A 22010-nucleotide genomic window follows, 5' to 3' on the forward strand; every position below is an offset into this window, starting at 1 on the left:
TCACCGCGCACAATACCAGACGCTATCTGGAGGTGTTGCCCGACCTGTTAGAAGGATATAACCGCAGTTATCACAGCAGCATTAAAATGGCACCTGCCGAGGTGCGCCCCGAGAACGCGGATCAGGTGTTTCGCAACTTGTATGGAAACACAGCCGCCCGTCCTAAAATAAAGTTGAAATTTAAGAAGGCGGATCTGGTGAGGATATCCAAATTGAGAGGAGTATTTGATAAAAAATACGAACAGAGTTTCACGGACGAAATCTTTACTGTGATCAGGGTCCTTCACCGATCGCCACCGGTGTATAAATTACAAGATTATGACGGGGACCCCATTGATGGGTCGTTTTATGAGCCCGAGCTGCAGAAAGTGAAACTGACCGAGGACAAAGCGTTTCATGTGGAGAAGATTTTAAAGCGGCGCACAGTCAGAGGGGAAAAACAGGTTTTTGTCAAGTGGAAAAACTGGCCGGATAAATTCAACAGCTGGGTGAAAGCCTCGGAAGTGGTAGGAGTATAAAAAAAGAGACCCCTCGCATCATTCGGCTCATTTTTTTAAAATTCATCATGCAGTCCGAAGGGTTTTACGTGACCCTGCCTTCCAACGCCAGCAAGGGCTTATTTAAAGATAACGCCAGCGGCTGCTACACGGTGGATCTGGCCAAACCCCTCGAGCTGACCGGAGAATGGAGCGTGGGCTTATGCGAATTCATTTATCCGCGCACATGGTACAATCTACCGCCGGACGCCTCCTACTTGGAGCTGATGCGGACGACGGAGGAAGATCAGCCCCTGGTGATTTTAAAATTCGGCAGGGGAGGTCATTACGGACGCGTTAAAGATCTATTGGATCACCTGGTGCCAGCGATCCAAAAGTACGACCCGTCCTTCGAGGCTTCATTCAACAACGTCACCAAACGTCTGGATATCAAAGGAGTCGGGAGCCATAAAATAAAGGTCTTCCCTCCTCTGGCTTACATGCTGGGATTGAAAACGAACGAGTGGTGGACTCTGTCAAAGCGCTCTACTCCGTATCCGTGCGATATGAACGCGGGCGTATATAACCTGTTTCTCTACACCGACATCGTTCAGTACCAGCCGGTCGGTGACAGTTACTCACCGTTGCTCAGCGTCCTTAACGTGAAAGGCGATTACGGAGACGTGATCAGCATCAGACATAATACGGTCCATTACTTACGCGTTTCTAAAAAATACATTAAAACCATACGCGTAGAAATTAAAACGGACCGCGACAGATTCGTGGATTTTGTTTACGGGAAAACGATAGTCAAGCTGCACTTTAAACCGGCTTGACAATGGCTGCGCGTCTTCCGCAGGACCCCCACCGTTTTGTGAGGTATTATGAGGGGCAGGTGGGAGGTTCCCTTCCGGGTTTTTACGGAGCGCCCGTGATGTACGGCAGAGGGATAGGATCCATCTTCTCCAGACTGTTTCGTTTCGTGTCTCCTCTCTTCAAATCCGGGTTCGCCGTAGCTAAACCTCACCTGAAAACGGCCGCAACCAATATCGCTACAGACGCTGTGAAAAGAGTGATGGGTAAGCTGACAGAGCCTCGCCAGGAGGGGGCGGGGGGTATGATGGTCCTCTCCCGCAGGAAGAGGAAACGCCCTCCGGGCGAGCGGATTAAAAATAAAAGCGTCGGAGTAAAAAGTAAATCAGTCAAGGCTGGCAGCGGGAAGAGAAGGAAGCCCCAGAGGAGCTCTGACATATTTTAGAAGAAAATAAATAAATAAATAAAAAATGTCTCTCTTACACAAGAAATCTGCCGAATGCACCCTTGCCGAACTGGATCTATTTTCGGCTCCCATGACCCAGCTATCCATAGAGGATAAAAAATATCAAGAATGTCAGCCCCTCTCTGCTTTGAACGACAACTCACCCATTGAATTTTTCATCCCCGGAGACGGGGAAAAGTATCTCGATCTGAACGACACCATGCTCCATCTGAGAGTGAAAATTACGGAAAGGGACGGGAGCAACATCCCACCCGACGCGGGGGTAGCCCTCATCAATTATCCTCTCAACACAATTTTCAGTCAGTGCGACGTTATTCTGGGGGATCGATTGATTTCGCAGTCCAGCGCCACCCATCCTTACAGGGCCATGATCGAGACGCTGCTCAACTTTTCAGAAGACACTCTAAAGAGTCAATTCAGCGCCGGTCTGTTTTACAAAGACACTGCCGGAGACATGGATTCTATAGTTATAAGCAACGGGCCGAACAGAGGGATAAAACAGAGAGCCGTTTTCACGGCCGAGTCGCGAGAAGTGGACCTGCTGGGTCCCCTCCACGCAGATATTTTCTTCTGCGAGAGGCTCCTGCTGAACTCTGTGGATTTGAGAATTAAATTGATACGCAACAGCGATGCCTTCAGTCTGATGGGAACTCGGGATTCGCAGTTTGCTCTGAAAATAACTTCGGCCTCTCTGTTTGTTAAAAAGGTCACTGTCTCGCCGGCCGTCAGGCTGGGGCACGCCGCGGCCCTGATGAAAGGAAACGCCCTCTATCCTCTTTCGCGCGTTTCTGTGAAAACCTACTCCATCCCTGAAAATTCCAGGATCTGCAACCAAGAGAATCTCTTTCTGGGAGCCATGCCCAAATACGTGGTCCTGGGCATGGTTCATCACGACGCCTTCACCGGGAGGAGGGATCTGTCGCCTTTCAACTTTAGACACAACGATGTAGAGTATCTGGCGTTGTGTCAGGACGGCAGGCAGGTGCCCGCCAAAGCTTTCCAGCCACAGTTTGACCGCGGAAATTCGGTCAGGGAGTTTTATCACATGTTTTCCGCCACGGGGAGACACCTCAAAGATTTACCTCTGAGCATCGATCGCCGGGAATTTAACGAAGGGTACGCCCTTTTTGCCTTTAATCTGGAACCCAGCGAGGATGCTGACGCCCTGTCTCCCGTCTCCAACGGGAATTTGAGGCTGGAGATGAGATTCAGAGTTCCTCTACCTCAAACCACAACTCTCATAGTGTACGCCTGCTACGATTCAATTCTGGAGATTGACTCTAAAAGACAGGTGCTGGTGGATTATTACTAAAATATACACACATGGATAACCTTCAGCTGGAGCACATTCTACATCGCGCCTTGGGAGACGTTTTCTGCGGTGTTTGGGCCTCGGACCAGCTGGCCTTTTTGAGGCGCGACTTTAAACCCCCCGCCTACTTTATAGTAAACACTCACCCCTCGCACTTGAGGGGAGAACACTGGCTGGCTCTGACTCTGGAAAAGGACGGCTCCTCCACTTTTTTTGACTCTTACGGATTCCCTCCCGACTTTGCTCACTATCCCTCGGTCATCTCAGAGTTTCTGGAAGACCGCTCTGACAAAATACTCTATCACAATCGTCAACTTCAGCACCCTATGTCTGTCGTTTGCGGGCAACATTGCATTTTTTATCTATGTCACAAGGCTCAGGGGTTATCCGTCGGTAAAATACTTTCTCTGTACTATAACGATGTGTTTAAAAATGATGACATGGTGTCTGACTTTCTGAAAGGACGCTGCCCCGCTCGCTCTCGCAGAGGTCATCACGTGGCGTGCTCCTTACAAAAGTTTAAAGATGTGTGTATCGAATAAAGAAACGTAAACAAAAAAAAAGTTTGTTGCAGCGTTTTTTTTTATTTCATTTGTAAACAAAAAAAAAACAATTGATTTTTACATAGAGGTCCAGGTCGGGGAAAGCGTTATTTTGACCCGAGAAGGTTTTCTCCCCCTTCGCGCAGGTGTCTGTCCTCCCTCCTCCTCCTCCACAGATTTAAGACGCGCATACTGGTCGCGAGCTCTACGGTTATGTATTGAGGATGAGGGTATGTTTGTTTCGACCAAAGTAGTTAAAAACGCGTTCCATCCTTTCGGTCGCGTTTGGTTTTTACTTTTAAAAGAGAGGGAGAGGTTTTTAAATAGATCGATCATGTGCGAACCCCGCACCGCATCCCCCTTGTAAACAAATTCACCCCTCTTTGTCCATCCTCCTCCACCCTCAGGTAATTTCTGCATAATGTAGCGGGCGTTTTTGCGATCTCGAGGGGGTAAGGATTTTAATACTTCTTCCATCATTTCATCATCCTCCTCTCTGGACCGCTGCACTTGTTGCTGCACCTGCTGATGCACCTGCTGCTGTTGCACCTGCTGCTGTTGCACCTGCTGCTGCGCCTCCTCTGGCGGGAGGTGGAAAGTCACCCTACTCTCCTCGTCCCGGTCCTGTTTAGAGAGTGTGAGATATCTCCGCAGCAGAGACTCGTATCTTTTGATTTTTTCATACAAATTTAGCCGCGGATCCTCCAGTATGGCTTTCATCTTTTCGTCCAAATCGTCTTTGGCAGTTTCTCTGACGGTAGGCTCGGTGGGTCGGGTCAGTTTTTTCAGCTCGTGAGAGGGAACGAGAATCATTTTTTTAAACATCTCAGCGTTTTTGAAATATTCCTCCCAGCAGGTTCCCCAGAATGGGTACGGCTGCGGACAACAGAGGGAAAAGAAACCCTCCCGTTTGTTTCTTTAAAACTTGACGCTTACGGTTTAAACTCGTTTTCTTGTCGGCCAGCAGCCTGATGATCTTTTTCTGACGCTTCAGTTTTTGGTATTGAGGAGCGGAAAGAGGTATGTTTCCCTTTAAAAGATTTAAAGCTATCTCGCACAGCGCTTGGAGGAAATCCGGGGAGCTGTGAGCGAGAATGTCTTTGCGTTTCTGCGGCGACGCGTGGTACAGAGCTTGCAGTAAGACTGCGTTTCTTTTTATACGCTGAGACATGGCTACTTGGGTTTAGGCAGGTAAATGACGGGGTACTGCCCCGGAAGCAGACCGGCGCGCACTCTGTAGCGTTCTGGGCACGAAGGAGTGAGATCGAGGATTAAATACCCGTGGGGCTCCTCGGTGGCGTCTTTGAAACTGTCTGAGAAAAATGTTTTTTGCGAAGGGAAAATCTGACGGGCCAAAATCTCAATCTGCAGCTTGTCTCTGGGGTTTTTAAACAACACCATATAATTGGAGTTTAAGCTGATGGTGCGGCTGTATTTACCCTGATGAAAAACGTTCTGGGTCAGCATCATAACCGAGACGTTTTTATGGTGGCGGTATTGAGTGAAAATTTTAACCACTTCCTGGTGATCCGAGGCCTGAAAGATGACGTCATCCAGCACCACCAGAACGTCTCGGAAATCTTCAAAAGAATCAGGCAGCCCTTCGATAAATTTAATGTTTTTATTGGTCTTTGAAAGCTCCTCATACATGGGTTGAAAAGAAGTATAAATCCACACAATATTCGCGGGCACAGTATCCATGACGCGTTCACAGTTTTCCAAAACACACTTTACAAAATGAGTTTTCCCACACCCGCTAGGACCCACAACTAGACAGGAAAAAGGCACTTTCAGTCTGTGATCAAAATCAGTTTCCTCCATTCTTTTTTTTTTAGAAGAAAACAAAAACACTAGTACCCGAAAGGCAGAGTTGTACCGTCTGGAAAGAGACGTCTCTTGTCGTAAACCACGCGAAACTTTTTCTGAAATGTTCTGTTTTTGAGCACAAAGCCTCTCTTATCCCTCTGAATTCCGTTCTGAGGGGTCTGGAGCTCCGCCTCTTTCATACCAGAAAGGTAACTTTCCACCAACCCGCTCATACTGTCGAAATTGACGCGTTCGCAACATTCTCTCGTCTGCGTTATTCCTTTCATTTTTACCACCATTTTCTTTTTGTTTCTGGTCCGGTAGGCGTAACTCTTTGGACCCGCGGAGACAAATTCCTGGATGGTGTCCCCGTCTAATTCGTCCGTGAGATCCCCTAGATAGTTACCCAGCTCTAAAGGTTCCTCCCCCTCTTTCACTACGTAGATCAGAGAGTCGGTGTCGGTGTACAGAACGCTGCGCTGCAATTTTTCTAAATACTCGTAGAGTTTTAGGCGGGCGTAGGCTGTAGTGAAAGCGGCGATAAAAACGTTATTGGTAGCGCCGGGAGGTATCACGCACCGCTCGTTATAGCTCCACTGAATTAAAGCCACTTCCTGTTTTTTGGTCTTTAAAAAAGAGACGTGTTTAAAGACGTACTGTCCTGAAAAGACGTAGTTAAAAAACTGACTCGGCTTTCTGACCAGAGCGGTCTGAGTCATGTTGGCTCTCTGAGCAAACTTTCCCCAGAAACTGTTGAGACACAATTTCGAAACTTGTCTTTTGGCCGGATTCACCTCTATTTTTGACGGGTCTAAACGTATGCCCTGATGCCTGTGGTACTCTTCCACGTATTTGTTCCTCTCATCCTCGTCGCGAGCTTCCGGAGGATAACCGGAGGCTTCCTGTTTGCCTTTGAGAAAAGTGTTAATATAGCCGGCGAAAATATCGCTGCTGCTACTATCAAAGTGCCAGACCTCTGTGATTTTAACCACTCTGTAACCTATTTCTAAGGCTTTGTTAAACTCGACGGTGACCCAGACCCCGGTGAGAGCTCTAGCCTCGTCGTCGTGAAGGCACGGACCGCTTTGTTGATTGGTCTCGGCGCAGGTGCGACAGAGGGAGAATATTAATTTACCTCCGGGGGTTTTGTACGGTAGAACGGGGAAATAGAGCCCGCGCGGCGGGTAAACGGTGGCTCTGATCAGCCCGAAATAACTGCGAGGGTCTGCAAAATTCTCTCTGATGATTTGGGGGTGATGCAGAGGGTAAGTGCGCTTGGCGTTGACGTAAGGGTACAGGGATGTGACGTCTACGTAATACACATTTTCTCCTGGCGAGGCGCTGTAACGCAGTCTCAAGGCCGAAGTGCGGCCTCCGTAAAGCCCCGAGCGAGGAGACAGAGGTTCCGGGACTTCGTAGTTCCGCATAAAATTTATAACCTCCTCGTTCGATTTTTTCATCTCGTTCCATTCGTGCTCCCACAGAGTGACCGTGCGGACTCTGTAAACGTTTCTCAGCTCCCGGAGCCTCGCCTCGGCAGAGGCGTGCAGGTCCCCGTAAGGAGCGCGGGTCAAAGGGCAGATTTCCTCAGGCCTGTAGCATTTTGGACAGCCGTGATAAAAGCATCCCAGAAATTCCCACACCCACTTTTCCCCGTTAATCAGCGCGTATCCGTCGACAAAGTACGGGCCTATTTTTTTCTCTCCGCCGGTTGTGAGAGCGTGTTGAACGGGAATTTTCTGAGAGTGAGCTACCCACTCCAGCCACTGAATGGACGCGTGCGAATAGGCTTTGAACCTGCGCCCGTAGTTGTCGGGCGAGGGGATAGCCAGACTGTTTTCGGGTAGGAAATTGGTGAGAAACACTTTCATGCAGGCTGAAGCTATAGTGACGCAGCTGAAAGGGTCTACTTTAGTTTCGCCTATAAACCCGTCTCTGAACTTTACGCACGCCTCTCTCAGAATATTAACGTCGTTTCGGCAGTAATACAGGGATTCTTTTTCAAAGTTAAACACTCCCCGGGAGGCCTCGCAGTGCCATCGCAAAAACTCTGCCCTTTCGGCTGGTGACATGCGCTCCACCCCGTAATCTGAAGGAGGAGGGTACGGACCCGAGTATTTTAAGCGGTCCCGCGAGCTGAATTTGTGAGGAAAAAATCCCTTGGATTTGTCCTCGAAGCCTAAAGCTTTGGGCATAGCGCTGAGACGCATGGTGAGAAAAGAAAGCGAGTCTATGAATTTGAGAAGGAAATCGGATTCTGTGAAACATATAATTTTACTGCCTTGCATGATGAGAGAGGGCGTCATCCCACCCCCCACCAGGTGACTTAGAATTAAATAGCTGTCAAACCCTTTCGCGTTGTGCGCAACGAACGTGGTCTCTCTATATTTTTTCCTTCTGTATCTTTGGAGAAACTTTTCAACACAGTCTACACCGTAAGCGTGCCACTCTTCTCCTTCTAGAGATTTTGTGCACACTAGGTAAGGGACGTGCGCCCCCTCCCTGTCTGGGAAGGTTTCAAAGTCATAAAAGATTATGGAAGCGTTATCAGAGTTTTCATGTTTCAAAGGTTGGATGTAACACAGGTGTTGATCGTCGTCGGGAGGAAGCTCCGCGCGACAGATTTTACATCTGGCGGCTGTGCACCTGTGCATTCCGCGACGGGAGAGGTGCTTGCAGTCCGGACATTTATACAATTGTTGACAAACGCTGAGGTCTGAACCGGAGTGAATTCTAGGTTGTTTGTGCTTTAAATAACACGCACGTGTGCGACATGATCTGTTACAATCCGTACAGATTACAGAGTCCAGAAAGTGAGAGGGGCATGCGGGGTCAAAACAGAGGTTGCAGCGGTTTTGGCAAAAGTGTTCTTCTCTTTTATAATACCCGCGGTGACATTCGTCGCAAATGTACTGAATTCCTAAAAATGTTTTTAGATTTTTTATCCCGTAATAGTGATGGTGGAATAAGAATAAGTACAGCGGGTGAGGCGTGTTCGGGTAGTCTGTTTCGATTAATGAAAGAGTTCTGTCCTCGGGCGGGCGGTAAAACACGACGATTTTACGTTTTAGTATTTGTTCGAATTTACCTATGTCTGTGAGAGTTACCTGAGTGCGATCGCTCAACCCCGCTAAACGCTGCAGCTCTCTGCCGCGTTCCAGGGCCTGTTTATCTGTGAAATGAGGTTGAGTGAGGTGAATCAGGTTGATGGCAAAACACAGATTATCGTTTTTGTTTTTTACCACGTACAGACAGCGTCGCTTTTTGACTAGAATTTCATCGTCTAACATTTTGTGAATCTTTTTACGCGGGTCATTACTGCCACCGCCTCTAGGATTTCTAATTACTTGCACAACAATTTCTAGGGGAGAGCCTGCGACGATCGCTCCGTTTGATTGTATCAGCCTGGCTAGCAGGTCCTCAAAAACCGGTACAATGTTTTCAGCGCTTTCGTCATCGACGTTAAAAACAGAGTGATTTCGCGCGTGCTCGCTGATGATCTCCAGTTGAACCCGGTCGTTACGACTAACTTCCGGTCTGACCCTATCCGCTAGATCTACAAAATTATCCCTGACGTTGAGGTAAAATTGAGCGAGGTCGCTCGCTTCATCCGGAGAGGGAATGTTAAATACTCGCCTTATTTCGAAATTATTAAAATGTTCGCGGCGAGTCACCGCATCGTTCTGTACCCGAGATCCTCCTCCTCCTTGTTGATGCTCCGCAGGCCGGTCCTCCTCCTCCTCCTCCTCCTCCCTGGGCTGCTGTTGATGATGCTGCTCCACCTGCACCTGCTGCTCCCCCTGCTGCCGGTCGTAGAGCTGAAGAGCATTTTCTATCGGCTGCAGAGGGTCAAAGTTCAGTAGACCGGCAAGCCGCTCGTTTTCAATGTTTTGAAGGAGGATCTGCAATGCGTTTTCTAAAGGTTGTAGAGGGTCGTTTGGTGGTGGTGGGGCTATATTGTTTTCTAACGGTGGGGCTAAATGTTCATGGTTTCTGTTTAATTCTGCCACGGCTTCCAACAAAGCCTCAGGAATGCTGTGTTCTTCCGACATGATTTTCTTTATTTCTTAATTCACAGACTTTTACATGCTTTTACTTTACAGGTCCTTGTGTCTGTATATCGATGCAAATGTGCGAACTGTTGCGACGTACATGAAAGCGAGTTTTTCAAGGATTCTCTTCTTATGAAGCATCCGTCGAGCTGTAAGAAAAGACGGACAGAATGTATTTTTTAAACCTTACATTTTTTATAGAGCAGAGAAGTTTAATAGGTTCGATTCATCCCCCCGTCAATTACCTCTCAGTCTTCCGAGAGGAGCTCTCACTCTCCTGATAGGAGCCGATCTGGACGGTTCCTCCTCAGCCTGATTTTCTTCCGTCTGATTTTCTGTATCGGTCTCTGTCGGGGAAAATAAAACAGAAGAGATTTAAGAAAACAAACCTCCTCTTTCCTATTTTTCGAGAATGAAAAAACTTTTTATTTACCTCGCTCCTCCGCGCGATTGTCTGTAGCGGAGGGGGGTTGAATAGGTATATCCGCAATCTCGGCTGCCGAGAAATAAAACAGAAAAGAGAAAGATTTAATAAAAAAAAAAAAAAAAACAAAAAAAAAAAAAACTTTTTAGCTCGCTTTATACCACTCCAAGTCGGGAGGGGCGGTATAGCACACTCGGATTACTCCGCCACATCCTGATATTTATCGAAATGACGGATATTGCATCATATTGTTTACCTTTTGGTTTAAAAGGTATTTTCCTGCAGTTCTCCCGGTATGCGTTGACGAAAATAACGTCGTCGTCTTCTTCTTCTTCTTCTTCTTCTTTTCGCTGCGGCGGGGTCTGTATATTCTCGGTTACCTCTGTCGAGAAATAAAGCAAAACTTTTTTAAAAATCTGCTCCGGGTCGGGAGGGGCGGTATAGCACACTCGGATTACTCCGTCACATCCTGTTATTCAACAAAATGGCTGATAATGCATCATATTGTTTACCTTCGATTTTAAAACTTTTTTCTCCGCGGTTCTCCCGGTATGCGGAGACGAAAATAGTGCCGTCTTCTCTTCCACGCGGCGGCGGCGGAGGTTCTGCGGGGGATATGGCTTCTAATTCGCCGCGGAAAACGGCCGGATTTCTGCTGTTACTCACTGCATTATCGATTGTTTCTGTAAGTATCAGAGCATGGTTAAATCAAGTCTATCTAAACTTATTTAAAAAATGGTATATACTTATTTAAACGTACCGTAGTCCACTTGCGTGAAATCATTGATGTAGAAATCTAAAAGAAAGTAATCAAATTATTGACATCTCTGTTGATATATAATCTAAAGTCGTAAAGAAAAAAACTTACCGGGGTGAGGTATGAACAGATCCGGCGAGATGGCCCTCTGATCGGCGGCGTTGTTTGAACGGGATGCTGACATAATATTCTCGGATTCTTCCTCGCGATTGGTAGAACTGTCACAGATAGCGACTCCCCTTCCGCTTCTTCTCTCATTTTATCCTAGTCTAGCGAAGCATCTGTTTTTCGCATCTTTCTCTTGACAATACCGGTAGTTAGAGTGGGTTTGTTTTTTTTCGATTGGCTTCTTGCGAACGCCGTCTGTTTTCCCCCATTCCGCAACGGTAAAATATGGCTTTGAGACGGGTATTTGTTTTACCAAATGGACAATTGCTGTCTGACCTTGTTCTTGCTGTTGACAAAACTCGGCTCATGGTTGACTCGTTCCCACAGAGGGGAATAAACTTATTCGAATATGAGCTTTTTTTTCCTCGCTAAGACTAGTTTTATGGGGAGATGTAAGAAACAGGGTTACAAGCAATGATAATATCGGATGTTGACTCCTCAGCGTCATCATTTTCTATCTATTGAGAAAACTTATTGTAAAAAGTAATGAAGAAAAAAACTCCTCCTTGCCCCGCGGGGTGTGTGTGTGTGTGTGTGTGTGTGTGTGTGTGTGTGTGTGTGTGCCTTCTGTTTTCTGCAACGGTAAAATACGACTTTGAGACGGATATTTGTTTTACCAAATGGACAATTGCTGTTGACAAAACTCGGCTCATGGTTGACTCTTTCCCACAGAGGGGGGTGCTTTAATAAACTTATTCGAATATGAGCTTTTTTTTTTTCCACTAAGACTAGTTTTATGGGGAGATGTAAGAAACCGGGTTACAAGCAATGATAATATCGGATGTTGACTCCTCAGCGGATCAACATTTTCTATATATTGAGAAAACTTATTGTTAAAGTATTGAAGAAAAAACTCTCTACTTTGGTCTGACAAGGAGCAGGTTGCGTAAAACCTACCTCATATAGATGTTTTAATAATAATAATAATAATATTTTTTTGGAGGGCGTGTTATAGGATATAAGCATTGAGAAAAAAAAAAACCTGATATCTGCCGTCTCACTCCTCCTTGGCCTGCGGGGGGTGTGTGTGTGTGTGTGTGTGTGTGTGTGTGTGTGTGTGTGTGTGTGTGTGTGTGTGTGTGTGTGTGGGCCTTCTTGCGAACGCCGTCTGTTTTCTGCAACGGTAAAATACGGCTTTGAGACGGATATTTGTTTTGCCAAATGGACAATTGCAGTCGACAAAACTCTCATGGTTGACTCTTTCCCACAGAGGGGTGTGTGTGTGTGTGTGTGTGTGTGTGTGTGTGTGTGTGTGTGTGTGTGTGTGAAACAAGATCGCCTGTCGCTGGTTTGTTTTTTCAGTCTCTTGTAAAAAAGGACTCTCAAAAGGAAAAGTAGTATTCACTAAGCGATATTTATTCAATTTTTTTTTTTTTTTTTTTTTTTTTTTACACATAGGCAGCCTGTAGGTTACAAGCGGATAGAAAGTTCTTCTTTTCATCACAAGCTATGGTGTATCTTAAAGGTTTTTTACAGCGTCTGTATTATAGGAAAATAAAATACTATTGAAATCTCTACAGGAAGTCACTCTTTATTTCCATTACAAACGCCGGTGCAGCTTAAGAAAGTAAAATTACATCCGCTCTGTCTCTCTATACATCACAGAATCATCTGCTGCATCACCGCTGTGCTTAGGGAACATGATGCAACAGGTCTGAAAATGACTAGACACTTCCGGAGTATTTCCGGTAGGGTCATAAGGTCCGGATCGATGCCTTCCATAGTAAATATGCTGTATTTGAATATGTCATATTCAAAACCTTCTTCTTTGGGAGAGCAGATCTCATCGGACACAGGACCGCTGCGGGGCTGCAGAAGGAAATCCATCTTGTGTCTGTGCCTTAGAAATTGTGATGGACTCCTCTCTCTGCTTTTTTATTCCCCTCCAACAGATGGCGCGCTTCTGGAGGTTTCCCCCTCTCTAAAAACTTTTTTTCCCAACAACAGATGACGCGCTTCCGGAGGTTTTCCCCCTCCCTCTAAAAACTTTTTTTTTCCCCCAACAACAGATGACGCGCTTCCGGGGGTTCACCCCTCCTTTCTCGGGGTGCAATTCGTTACGGTTAGCAACAGATGGCGCGCTTCCGGGGTCCGCCCCCCTTTCTCAGGATACGATTCGTCACGCGGGGGGTTTCCCACCCCCCTTTCTCCGGATACGATTCGTCACGCTGGGGGTTTCCCACGGAGGGGAGGGGCGGGGGGTCAAAAGGTCGTGATTAGGGCCATCAATCACTTCGGATCAAATTTTGTCATAAGCTGTATGGGATTAACTCTCTTTAGTTATAATTCAGAATTGGCAACTGAAACACGTAGGACACATAAGAACATCAGGAAATAAAACACCGATAAATATAACCTCAGTAAAAGAAGTCAGCGGGGGTTACTACAGCTGTGTACCGGGGCCCGCGCTTTGTCGGTGGGATTGCTTGCGAGGCGAGCAGGTCTATCCCACGCTTTGCCGTGAGACTGGGCAGACATCTCTGAAATCATCGAAACACTTTTGCAAAGATGCTGTATCTTGACAAACCGACCAGACACATGAAGATTAAACCACTACATTCTCGGCTAAAAAAATATTAAAACGGTATTTGGTAACACACAAACAGGGTTTTTCAAAGCTCAGTTCTGTTAGCTTCCACATGCCGGTTGTTGTGTGCTAGAAACAATGGCTACCAGGCCAAAGCAATGGTTTTGACTCGATCAGCGTTAACCCCGCCCCCTGAGTTTGATGGGTGAGGCTGACAGATAAAATTATTTCATAAAGAGAGCCAGGCGCCAGGACTGCCAAAATGAAATAAATAAATATATCATTAAATAATTAATTAAATGTGTCAATAATTAATTAAATGTGTCAATAATTAATTAAAATGTGAAATACATAAATAATTAATTAAATGTGTCAATAATTAATTAATTAAATGTGTCAATAATTAATTAAAATGTGAAATACATAAATAATTAATTAAATGTGTCAATAATTAATTAATTACATGTGTCATAACTATTTATTTAATTAACTAATTCCAATTTTAATTAATTATTGCCACATTTAATTAATTATTTAATGGTGTATTTAATTAATTCATTATGGCAGTCCTGGCGTTCCATATCAGACACACATGTTCATGGCTTTATCTTATAGAATTCAATATCCCCGTGCTGGGCAAACAGGTTTTGCAGCTGTGTGAGCTAAGATATTCAAGTTATTCACATAATGAAAACCTATACTTTGTTTCGGGCGAGTTCCCAATTCAAATGCATGGAAATCGCAAGAAACGCACTGTCTTGACGAAATAAAGCGTTTTTGTACAACTTCATATAAATAGCTGTAACTTTTGATAGAAGACTCAGACATACATATTTATGGCTTTATCTTATAGAAGTCAATATCCCCGTGCTGGGTAAACAGGTTTTGCAGCTGTGTGACCTAAGATATTCAAGTTATTCACATAATGAAAACCTATACTTTGTTTCGGGCGAGTTCCCCATTCAAATGGATGTAATAGTGAGAAACGCACTGTCTTGGCGAAATAAAGCGTTTTTGTACAACTTCATATAAATAACTGTAACTTTTGATAGAAGACTCAGACACACATGTTTATGGCTTTATGTTATAGAAATTATTATCCCCGTGCTGGCCAAACAGGTTTTGCAGCTGTTTGAGGTAAGATTTTCAAGTTATTCACATAATGAAAACCTATACTTTATTTTGGGCGAGTTCCCCATTGAAATGCATGTAATACTGAGAAACGCACTGTCTTGACGAAATAAAGCGTTTTTGTACAACTTCATATATCCATTCACAGGGAGCAATGGCCCTAGTGTAATGTTGATGGCATCAGCCAGTAGCAAAGGCCTTTGTATATTGTGGATGGGATCAGCCACCAAAACAGGCCCTGGTGAAATGTAAATATCCTCAGCCAGTAGCACAGGTCCTGTTATAATGTGGATGGCCTCATCTAACAACACTGGCAATGGTGAAATATGGATGGTATTGGTCAGCACCACACACCCTGGTGTAATGTGAATGGTCTTAGCCAAAACCACTGGCTCTGGTGAAATGTGCATGATATCGGTGAGCACCACAGGCCCTTGTGTAATGTGAATGGTATCAACGAGCAGCAGAGGCTCTGGTGGCGTGAAGATGGCCTCACAGGAAGCACTGTCCGTGATGTAAAGTTTATGCCCTCAGCCAACAACAGTGGTCCTGGTGAAATGTGGATGGTATTGGCCAGCACCACAGGCCCTGGTGTAATGTGAATAGCCTTAGCCAACACCACTGGCCCTGGTGAATTGTGCATGATATTGGTCAGCACCACAGGCCCAGGTGTATTGTGGATGGCATCAGCAAGTAGCACAGGCCCTGGTGTGGTGAAGATGGCCTCACAGGAAGCACTGTCCCTTGTGTAAAATGTATGGCCTCAGCCAACAACAGTGGTCCTGGTGAAATGTGGATGGTATTGGCCAGCACCACAGGCCCTGGTGTGGTGATGAATGAATCAAAGGAAGCACTGGCAGTGGTGTAATGTGGATGGCCTCAGCCAACAACACTGGCCCTGGTGAAATGTGGATGGTATTGGCCAGCACCAAAGGCCCTGGTGTAATGTGCATGGCCTCAACCAGCACCACAGGCCCTGCTGTGGTGATGATGGCCTCACAGGAAGCACTGGTAGTGGTGTAATGTCGATGGCATCAGCCAGTATCACAGGCCCCTGTGTTTTGTGGATGTCATCAGGCAGAAACACAAGCACTGGTGAAATGTGGATGGTTTCGGACAACACCACAGGCCCTGGTGTAAGGTCGATGACCCCTGAGAGTATCACAGGCCCTGGTGTGGTGAAGATGGCCTCACAGGATGCACTGTCCCTGGTCTAATGTATTTGGCCTCAGCCAACAACAGTGGCCCTTGTGAAATGTGGATGATATATGGCCAGCACCACAGGCCCTTGTGAAATGTGGATGGCATGACCCAGCAACGCAGGCCCTGGTAAAATGTGGATGGTATCAGCCAGCAGCACAGGCCCTGGTGTGGTGAAGATGGTCTCACAGGAAGCACTGTCCCTGATGTAAAGTGTATGGCCTCAGCCAACAACAGTGGTCCTGACGAAATGTGGATGGTATTGGCCAGCACCATAGGCCCTGGTGTAATGTGAATATTTCTTCACCCAGTAGCACAGGCCCTTGTGTATTGCGGATCGCATCAGCCAGCAACACAAACCCTGGTGAAATGTGGATGGTATCAACGAGTAGCACAGGCAGTGGTGTGCTGAAGATGGCTTCACAGGGAGCACTGGGCCTGGTGTAATGTGGATGGCATCAGCCAGTAGCACAGGCCTTTGTATATTGTGGATGGGATCAGCCACCAACACAGGACCTGGTGAAATGTAGTTGGCCTCATCCATGACCACAGGCCCTTGTGAAATGTAAATGTCCTCAGCCAGTAGCACAGGCCCTGTTGTAATGTGGATGGCCTCATCTAACAATACTGTCCCTGGTGAAATATAGATGGTATTGGACAGCACCACACACCCTGGTCTAATGTAAATGGCCATAGCCAACACCACTTGATCTGGTGAAATGTGCATAAAATGGTTCAGCACCACAGGCCCAGGTGTAATGTGAATGTCCTCAACCAACACCACTGGCCCTGGTAAAATGTGGATGGTATCAGCCAGCAGCACAGGCCCTGGTGTGGTGAATATGGCCTCGCAGGGAGCATTGGCCCTGGTGCAATGTGTACGGCCTCAGCCAGCAACACAGACAGTGGTGTGGTGAAGATGGCTTCACAGGGAGCACTGGCCCTTGTGTAATGTGGATGGCCTCATCCAGCACCACAGGCCCTGTTGTGGTGATGATGGCCTCACAGGAAGCACTGGTAGTGGTGTAATGTGGATGGCATCAGCCAGTATCACAGTTCCCTGTGTTTTGTGGATGTCATCAGGCAGAAACGCAAGCCCTGGTGAAATGTGGATGGTTTCGGACAACACCACAGGCACTGGTGTAATGTGGATGACCACTGACAGTATCACAGGCAGTGGTGTGGTGAAGATGGCCTCACAAGAAGCACTGTCCCTGGTGTAATGTGGATAGGAGAAGCCAACAACAGTGAACCTGGTGAAATATGGATGGTATTGGTCAGTACCACACACCCTGGTGTAATGTGGATGGCATCAACGAGCAGCAGAGGCCCTGGTCGGGTGAAGATGGCCTCACAGGAAACACTGTCCGTGGTGTAATGTGGATGGGATCAGCCACCAACACAGGCCCTGGTGAAATGTGGATTGTATTGGCCAGCACCAAAGGCCCTGGTGTAATGTGGATGGCATCAGCCAGCAGCACAGGCCCTTGTGTATTGTGGATGGCATCAGCCAGCACCAAAGTCCCTGGAGTAATGTGGATTGCCTCAGCCAACAGTACAGGCCCTGTTGTGTTGAAGATGGCCTCACAGGAAGCACTGTCCCTGGTGAAAAGTGTATGGCCTCAGCCAACAACAGTGGCCCTGGTTAAATGTCAATGGTATTGGCCAGCACCACAGGCCCTGGTGTAATGTGAATGTCTTCAGCCAGTAGCACGGGCCTTTGTGTATTGTGGATCGCATCAGACAGCAACACAAACCTTGGTGAAATGTGGATGGTATTGGTCAGCACCACACACCCTGGGGTAATGTGAATAGCCTTTTAGCCAACACCACTGGCCCTGGTGAAATGTGCATGATATTGGTCAGCACCAAAGGCCCAGGTGTATTGTGGATGGCATCAACAAGCAGCAGAGGCCCTGGTTGGGTGAAGATGGCCTCAAGGGAAGCACTGTCCCTGGTGTAATGTGTATGGCCTCAGCTAAGAACCTTGGCCCTGGTGAAATGTGGATGGCATCAGCAAGTAGCACAGGCCCTGGTGTGGTGATGATGGCCTCACAGTAAGAACTGTCCCTGGTGTAATGTGGATGTCCTCATCCAACAGTACAGGCCCTGGTGTGGTGAAGATGGCCTCACAGGAAGCACTGTCCCTGGTGTAAAGTGTATGGCCTCAGCCAACGACAGTGGCCCTGGTGAAATGTGGATGGTATTGGCCAGCACCACACACCCTGGTTTAATGTGAAATGCCTTAGCCAGTAGCACAGGCCGTTGTGAATTGTGGATCACATCAGCCCACAACGCAGGCCCTGGTGTGGTGAAGATGGCCTCACAGGGAGCATTGGCCCTGGTGAAATGTGTATGGCCTCTGTCAGCAACACAGGCAGTGGTGTGGTGAAGATGTCTTCACAGGCAGCACTGGCCCTGGTGTAATGTGGATGGCCTCAGCCAACAACATTGGCCCTGGTGAAATGTGGATCGCATTAGCCAGCAACACAAACCCTGGTGAAATGTGGATGGAATCAACGAGTAGCACACAACCTGGTGTAATGTGAATGGCATCAGCCAAAAGCACAGAACCTGGTAAATTTTGGATGGTATCAGCCAGCAGCACAGGCCCTGGTGTGGTGAATATGGCCTCACAGGGAGCATTGGCCCTGGTGTAATGTGGATGTCCTCAGCCAAAACCACTGGCCCTGGTGTAATGTGGATGGCATCAGCCAGCAGCACAGGCCCTTGTGTATTGTTGATGGCATCAGCCAGTAGCAGTGTCCCTGGTGTAAAGTGTATGGCCTCAGCCAACAACAGTGGCCCTGGTGAAATATCCATCGTATTGGTCAGCACCACACACCTGATTTAATGTAAATGGCCTTAGCCAGTAGCACATGCCCTTGTGAATTGTGGATCACATCAGCCAGCAACGCAGGCCCTGGTGTGGTGAAGATGGCCTCACAGGGAGCACTGCCCCGGGTGTAATGTGGATGGCATCAGCCAGTATCACAGTCCTTTGTATATTGTGGATGGGATCAGCCACCAACACAGGCCCTGGTGAAATGTAGTTGGCCACAGCCATGACCACAGGCCCTGGTGAAATGTAAATGTCCTCAGCCAGTATCACAGGCCATGTTGTAATTTGGATGGCCTCATCTAAAAATACTGTCCCTGGTGAAATATGGATGGTATTAGTCAGCACCACACACCCTGGTGTAATGTGAATGGCCATAGCCAAAACCACTTGATCTGGTGAAATGTGCATGATATCGTTCAGCACCACAGGCCCAGGTTTAATGTGGATGGCATCAGCCAAAAGCACAGGCCCTTGTGTATTGTGGATGGCATCAGGCAGTAGCACAGGCCCTGCTGTAATGTGGATGGCATCAACGAGTAGCACAGGCAATTGTAAAATGTGGATGGTATCAGCCAGCAACACAGGCAGTGGTGTGGTGAAGATGGCTTCACAGGAAGCACTGTCCCTGGTGTAATGTGGATGGCATCAGCCAGTAGCACAGGCCTTTGTATATTGTGGATGAGATCAGCCACCAACACAGGCCCTGGTCTAATGTGGATGTCATCAATGAGTAACACAGGCCCTAGTGTAATGTGGATGGCCTCATCCAGCACCACACGCCCTGGTGTGGTGATGATGGCCTAAGCCGAAAGCACTGTCTCTGGTGTTATGTGTATGGTATTGGTCAGCACCACACACCCTGGTTTAATGGGAATGGCCTTAGCCAGCACCACAGGCCCTGGTGTAATGTGGATGGCCTCATCCAAAAGCACACTCCCTGGTGTGGTGAAGATGGCCTCACAGGAAGCACTGTTCCTGGTGTGATGTGTATGGCCTCATCTAAGAACAGTGGCCCTGGTGAAATGTGGATGGTATTGGCCAGCACCACAGGCCCTGGTGTAATGTGAATAGCCTTAGCCAACACCAATGGCCCTTTTGAAATGTGCATGATATTGGTCAGCACCACAGGCCCAGGTGTATTGTGGATGGCATCAGCAAGTAGCACAGGCCCTGGTGTGGTGATGATGGCCTCACAGGAAGAACTGTCCCTGGTGTAATGTGGATGTCCTCATCCAACAGTACAGGCCCTGGTGTGGTGAAGATGGCCTCACAGGAAGCACTGTCCCTGGTGTAAAGTGTATGGCCTCAGCCAACAACAGTGGCCCTGGTGAAATGTGGATGGTATTGGCCAGCACCACAGGCCCTGGTGTGGTGATGAATGAATCAAAGGAAGCACTGGCAGTGGTGTAATGTGGATGGCCTCAGCCAACAACACTGGCCCTGGTGAAATGTGGATGGTATTGGCCAGCACCACAGGCCCTGGTGTAATGTGGATGGCCTGATCCAGCACCACAGGCCCCTGTGTTTTGTGGATGTCATCAGGCAGAAACACAAGCCCTGGTGAAATGTGGATGGCCCCTGACAGTAACACAGGCCCTGTTGTGGTGATGAATGAATCAAAGGAAGCACTGTCCCTGGTGTAATGTGGATGACATCAATGGATGTGGATAGCATGACCCAGCAACGCAGGCCCTGGTAAAATGTGGATGGTATCAGCCAGCAGCACAGGCCCTGGTGTGGTGAATATGGCCTCACAGGGAACACTGTCCCTGGTGCAATGTGGATGGCCTCTGCCAGCAACACAGGCAGTGGTGTGGTGAAGATGGCTTCACAGGGAGCACTGGCCGTGGTGTAATGTGGATGGCATCAGCCAGTAGCACAGGCCTTTGTATATTGTGGATGGGATCAGCCACCAACACAGGCCCTGGTGAAATGTAGTTGGCCTCAGCCATGACCACAGGCCCTGGTGAAATGTAAATGTCCTCAGCCAGTAGCACAGGCCCTGTTGTAATATGGATGGCCTCATCTAACAACACTGTCCCTGGTGAAATATGGATGGTATTAGACAGTACCACACACCCTGGTGTAATGTGAATGGCCATAGCCAACACCACTTGATCTGGTGAAATGTGCATGAAATGGTTCAGCACCAAAGGCCCAGGTGTAATGTGAATGTCCTCAGCCACCACCACTGGCCCTGGTGTAATGTGAATGGCATCAGCCAAAAGCACAGGCACTGGTAAACTGTGGATGGGATCAGCCACCAACACAGGCCCTGGTGAAATGTAATTGGCCTCAGTCATGACCACAGGCCCTGGTGAAATGTAAATATCCTCAACCAGTAGCACAGCCCCTTATATATTATGGATGGCATCATCCAGGAGCACAGGCCCAGGTGTAATGTGGATGGCATCAACGAGCAGCAGAGGCCTTGGTCGGGTGAAGATGACCTCACAGGAAGCACTGGCCCTGGTGTAATGTGGATCGCATCAGCCAGCAACACAAACCCTGGTGAAATGTGCATGGAATCAACGAGTAGCAGACAACCTGGTGTAATGTGAATGGCCATAGCCTACACCACTTGCCCTGGTGTAATGTGGATGGCATCAGCCAGCAGCACAGGCCCTTGTGTATTGTTGATGGCATCAGCCAGTAGCACTGTCCCTGGTGTAAAGTGTATGGCCTCAGCCAACAACAGTGGCCCTGGTGAAATGTGGATGGCCATAGCCAACACCACTTGATCTGGTGAAATGTGCATGATATCGTTCAGCACCACAGGCCCAGGTTTAATGTGGATGGCATCAGCCAAAAGCCCAGGCCCTTGTGTATTGTGGATGGCATCAGCAAGTAGCACAGGCCCTGCTGTAATGTGGATGGCATCAACGAGTAGCACAGGCAATGGTAAAATGTGGATGGTATCAGCCAGCAACACAGGCAGTGGTGTGGTGAAGACGGCTTCACAGGGAGCACTGGACCTGGTGAAATGTAGTTGGCCTCAGCCAGTAGCACAGGCCTTTGTATATTGTGGATGGGATTAGCCACCAACACAGGCCCTGGTGAAATGTAAATGTCCTCAGCCAGTAGCACAGGCCCTGTTGTAATATGGATGGCCTCATCTAACAACACTGTCCCTGGTGAAATATAGATGGTATTGGACAGCACCACGCACCCTGGTGTAATGTGAATGGCGTTAGCCAACACCACTTGATCTGGTGAAATGTGCATGAAATGGTTCAGCACCACAGGCCCAGGTGTAATGTGAATGTCCTCTACCAACACCACTGGCCCTGGTTTAATGTGAATGGCCTTAGCCAGTAGCACAGGCCCTTTGAATTGTGGATCACATCAGCCAGCAACGCACGCCCTGGTGTGGTGAAGATGGCCTCACAGGGAGCACTGGCCCTGGTGTAACGTGGATGGCATCAGCCAGTAGCACCGGCCCTTGTGTATTGTGGATGGCATCAGCCAGTACACAGGCCCTGGTGTAATGTGAA

General features: G+C 47.7%; 2 protein-coding genes across 2 annotated transcripts; one reads left to right on the top strand and one right to left on the bottom strand.

Moving 5' to 3' along the window:
* Positions 1-1825: 1825 nt before the first annotated feature.
* On the top strand, positions 1826-3067 carry LOC308402212 (uncharacterized protein F54H12.2-like; the record flags this gene model as incomplete). The annotated part of the gene is made up of 1 exon (XM_080890902.1): positions 1826-3067. The coding sequence occupies one exon, from the start codon at positions 1826-1828 to the stop codon at positions 3065-3067; it is 1242 nt and encodes a 413-aa protein (XP_080747028.1).
* Positions 3068-9196: 6129 nt separating this feature from the next.
* On the bottom strand, positions 9197-11968 carry LOC308402667 (uncharacterized protein). Its single transcript, XM_080891657.1, has 7 exons — positions 10760-11968; positions 10652-10687; positions 10404-10574; positions 10148-10273; positions 9901-9963; positions 9713-9814; positions 9197-9616 (listed from the first exon to the last, which is right to left on the bottom strand). The coding sequence occupies exons 1-7, from the start codon at positions 10830-10832 to the stop codon at positions 9513-9515; spliced, it is 675 nt and encodes a 224-aa protein (XP_080747783.1). The 5' UTR covers positions 10833-11968; the 3' UTR covers positions 9197-9512.
* Positions 11969-22010: the final 10042 nt, after the last annotated feature.

This window comes from Rhamphochromis sp. 'chilingali', assembly GCF_963969265.1.
Source record: "Rhamphochromis sp. 'chilingali' genome assembly, chromosome: 9".
NCBI lineage: Eukaryota > Metazoa > Chordata > Actinopteri > Cichliformes > Cichlidae > Rhamphochromis > Rhamphochromis sp. 'chilingali'.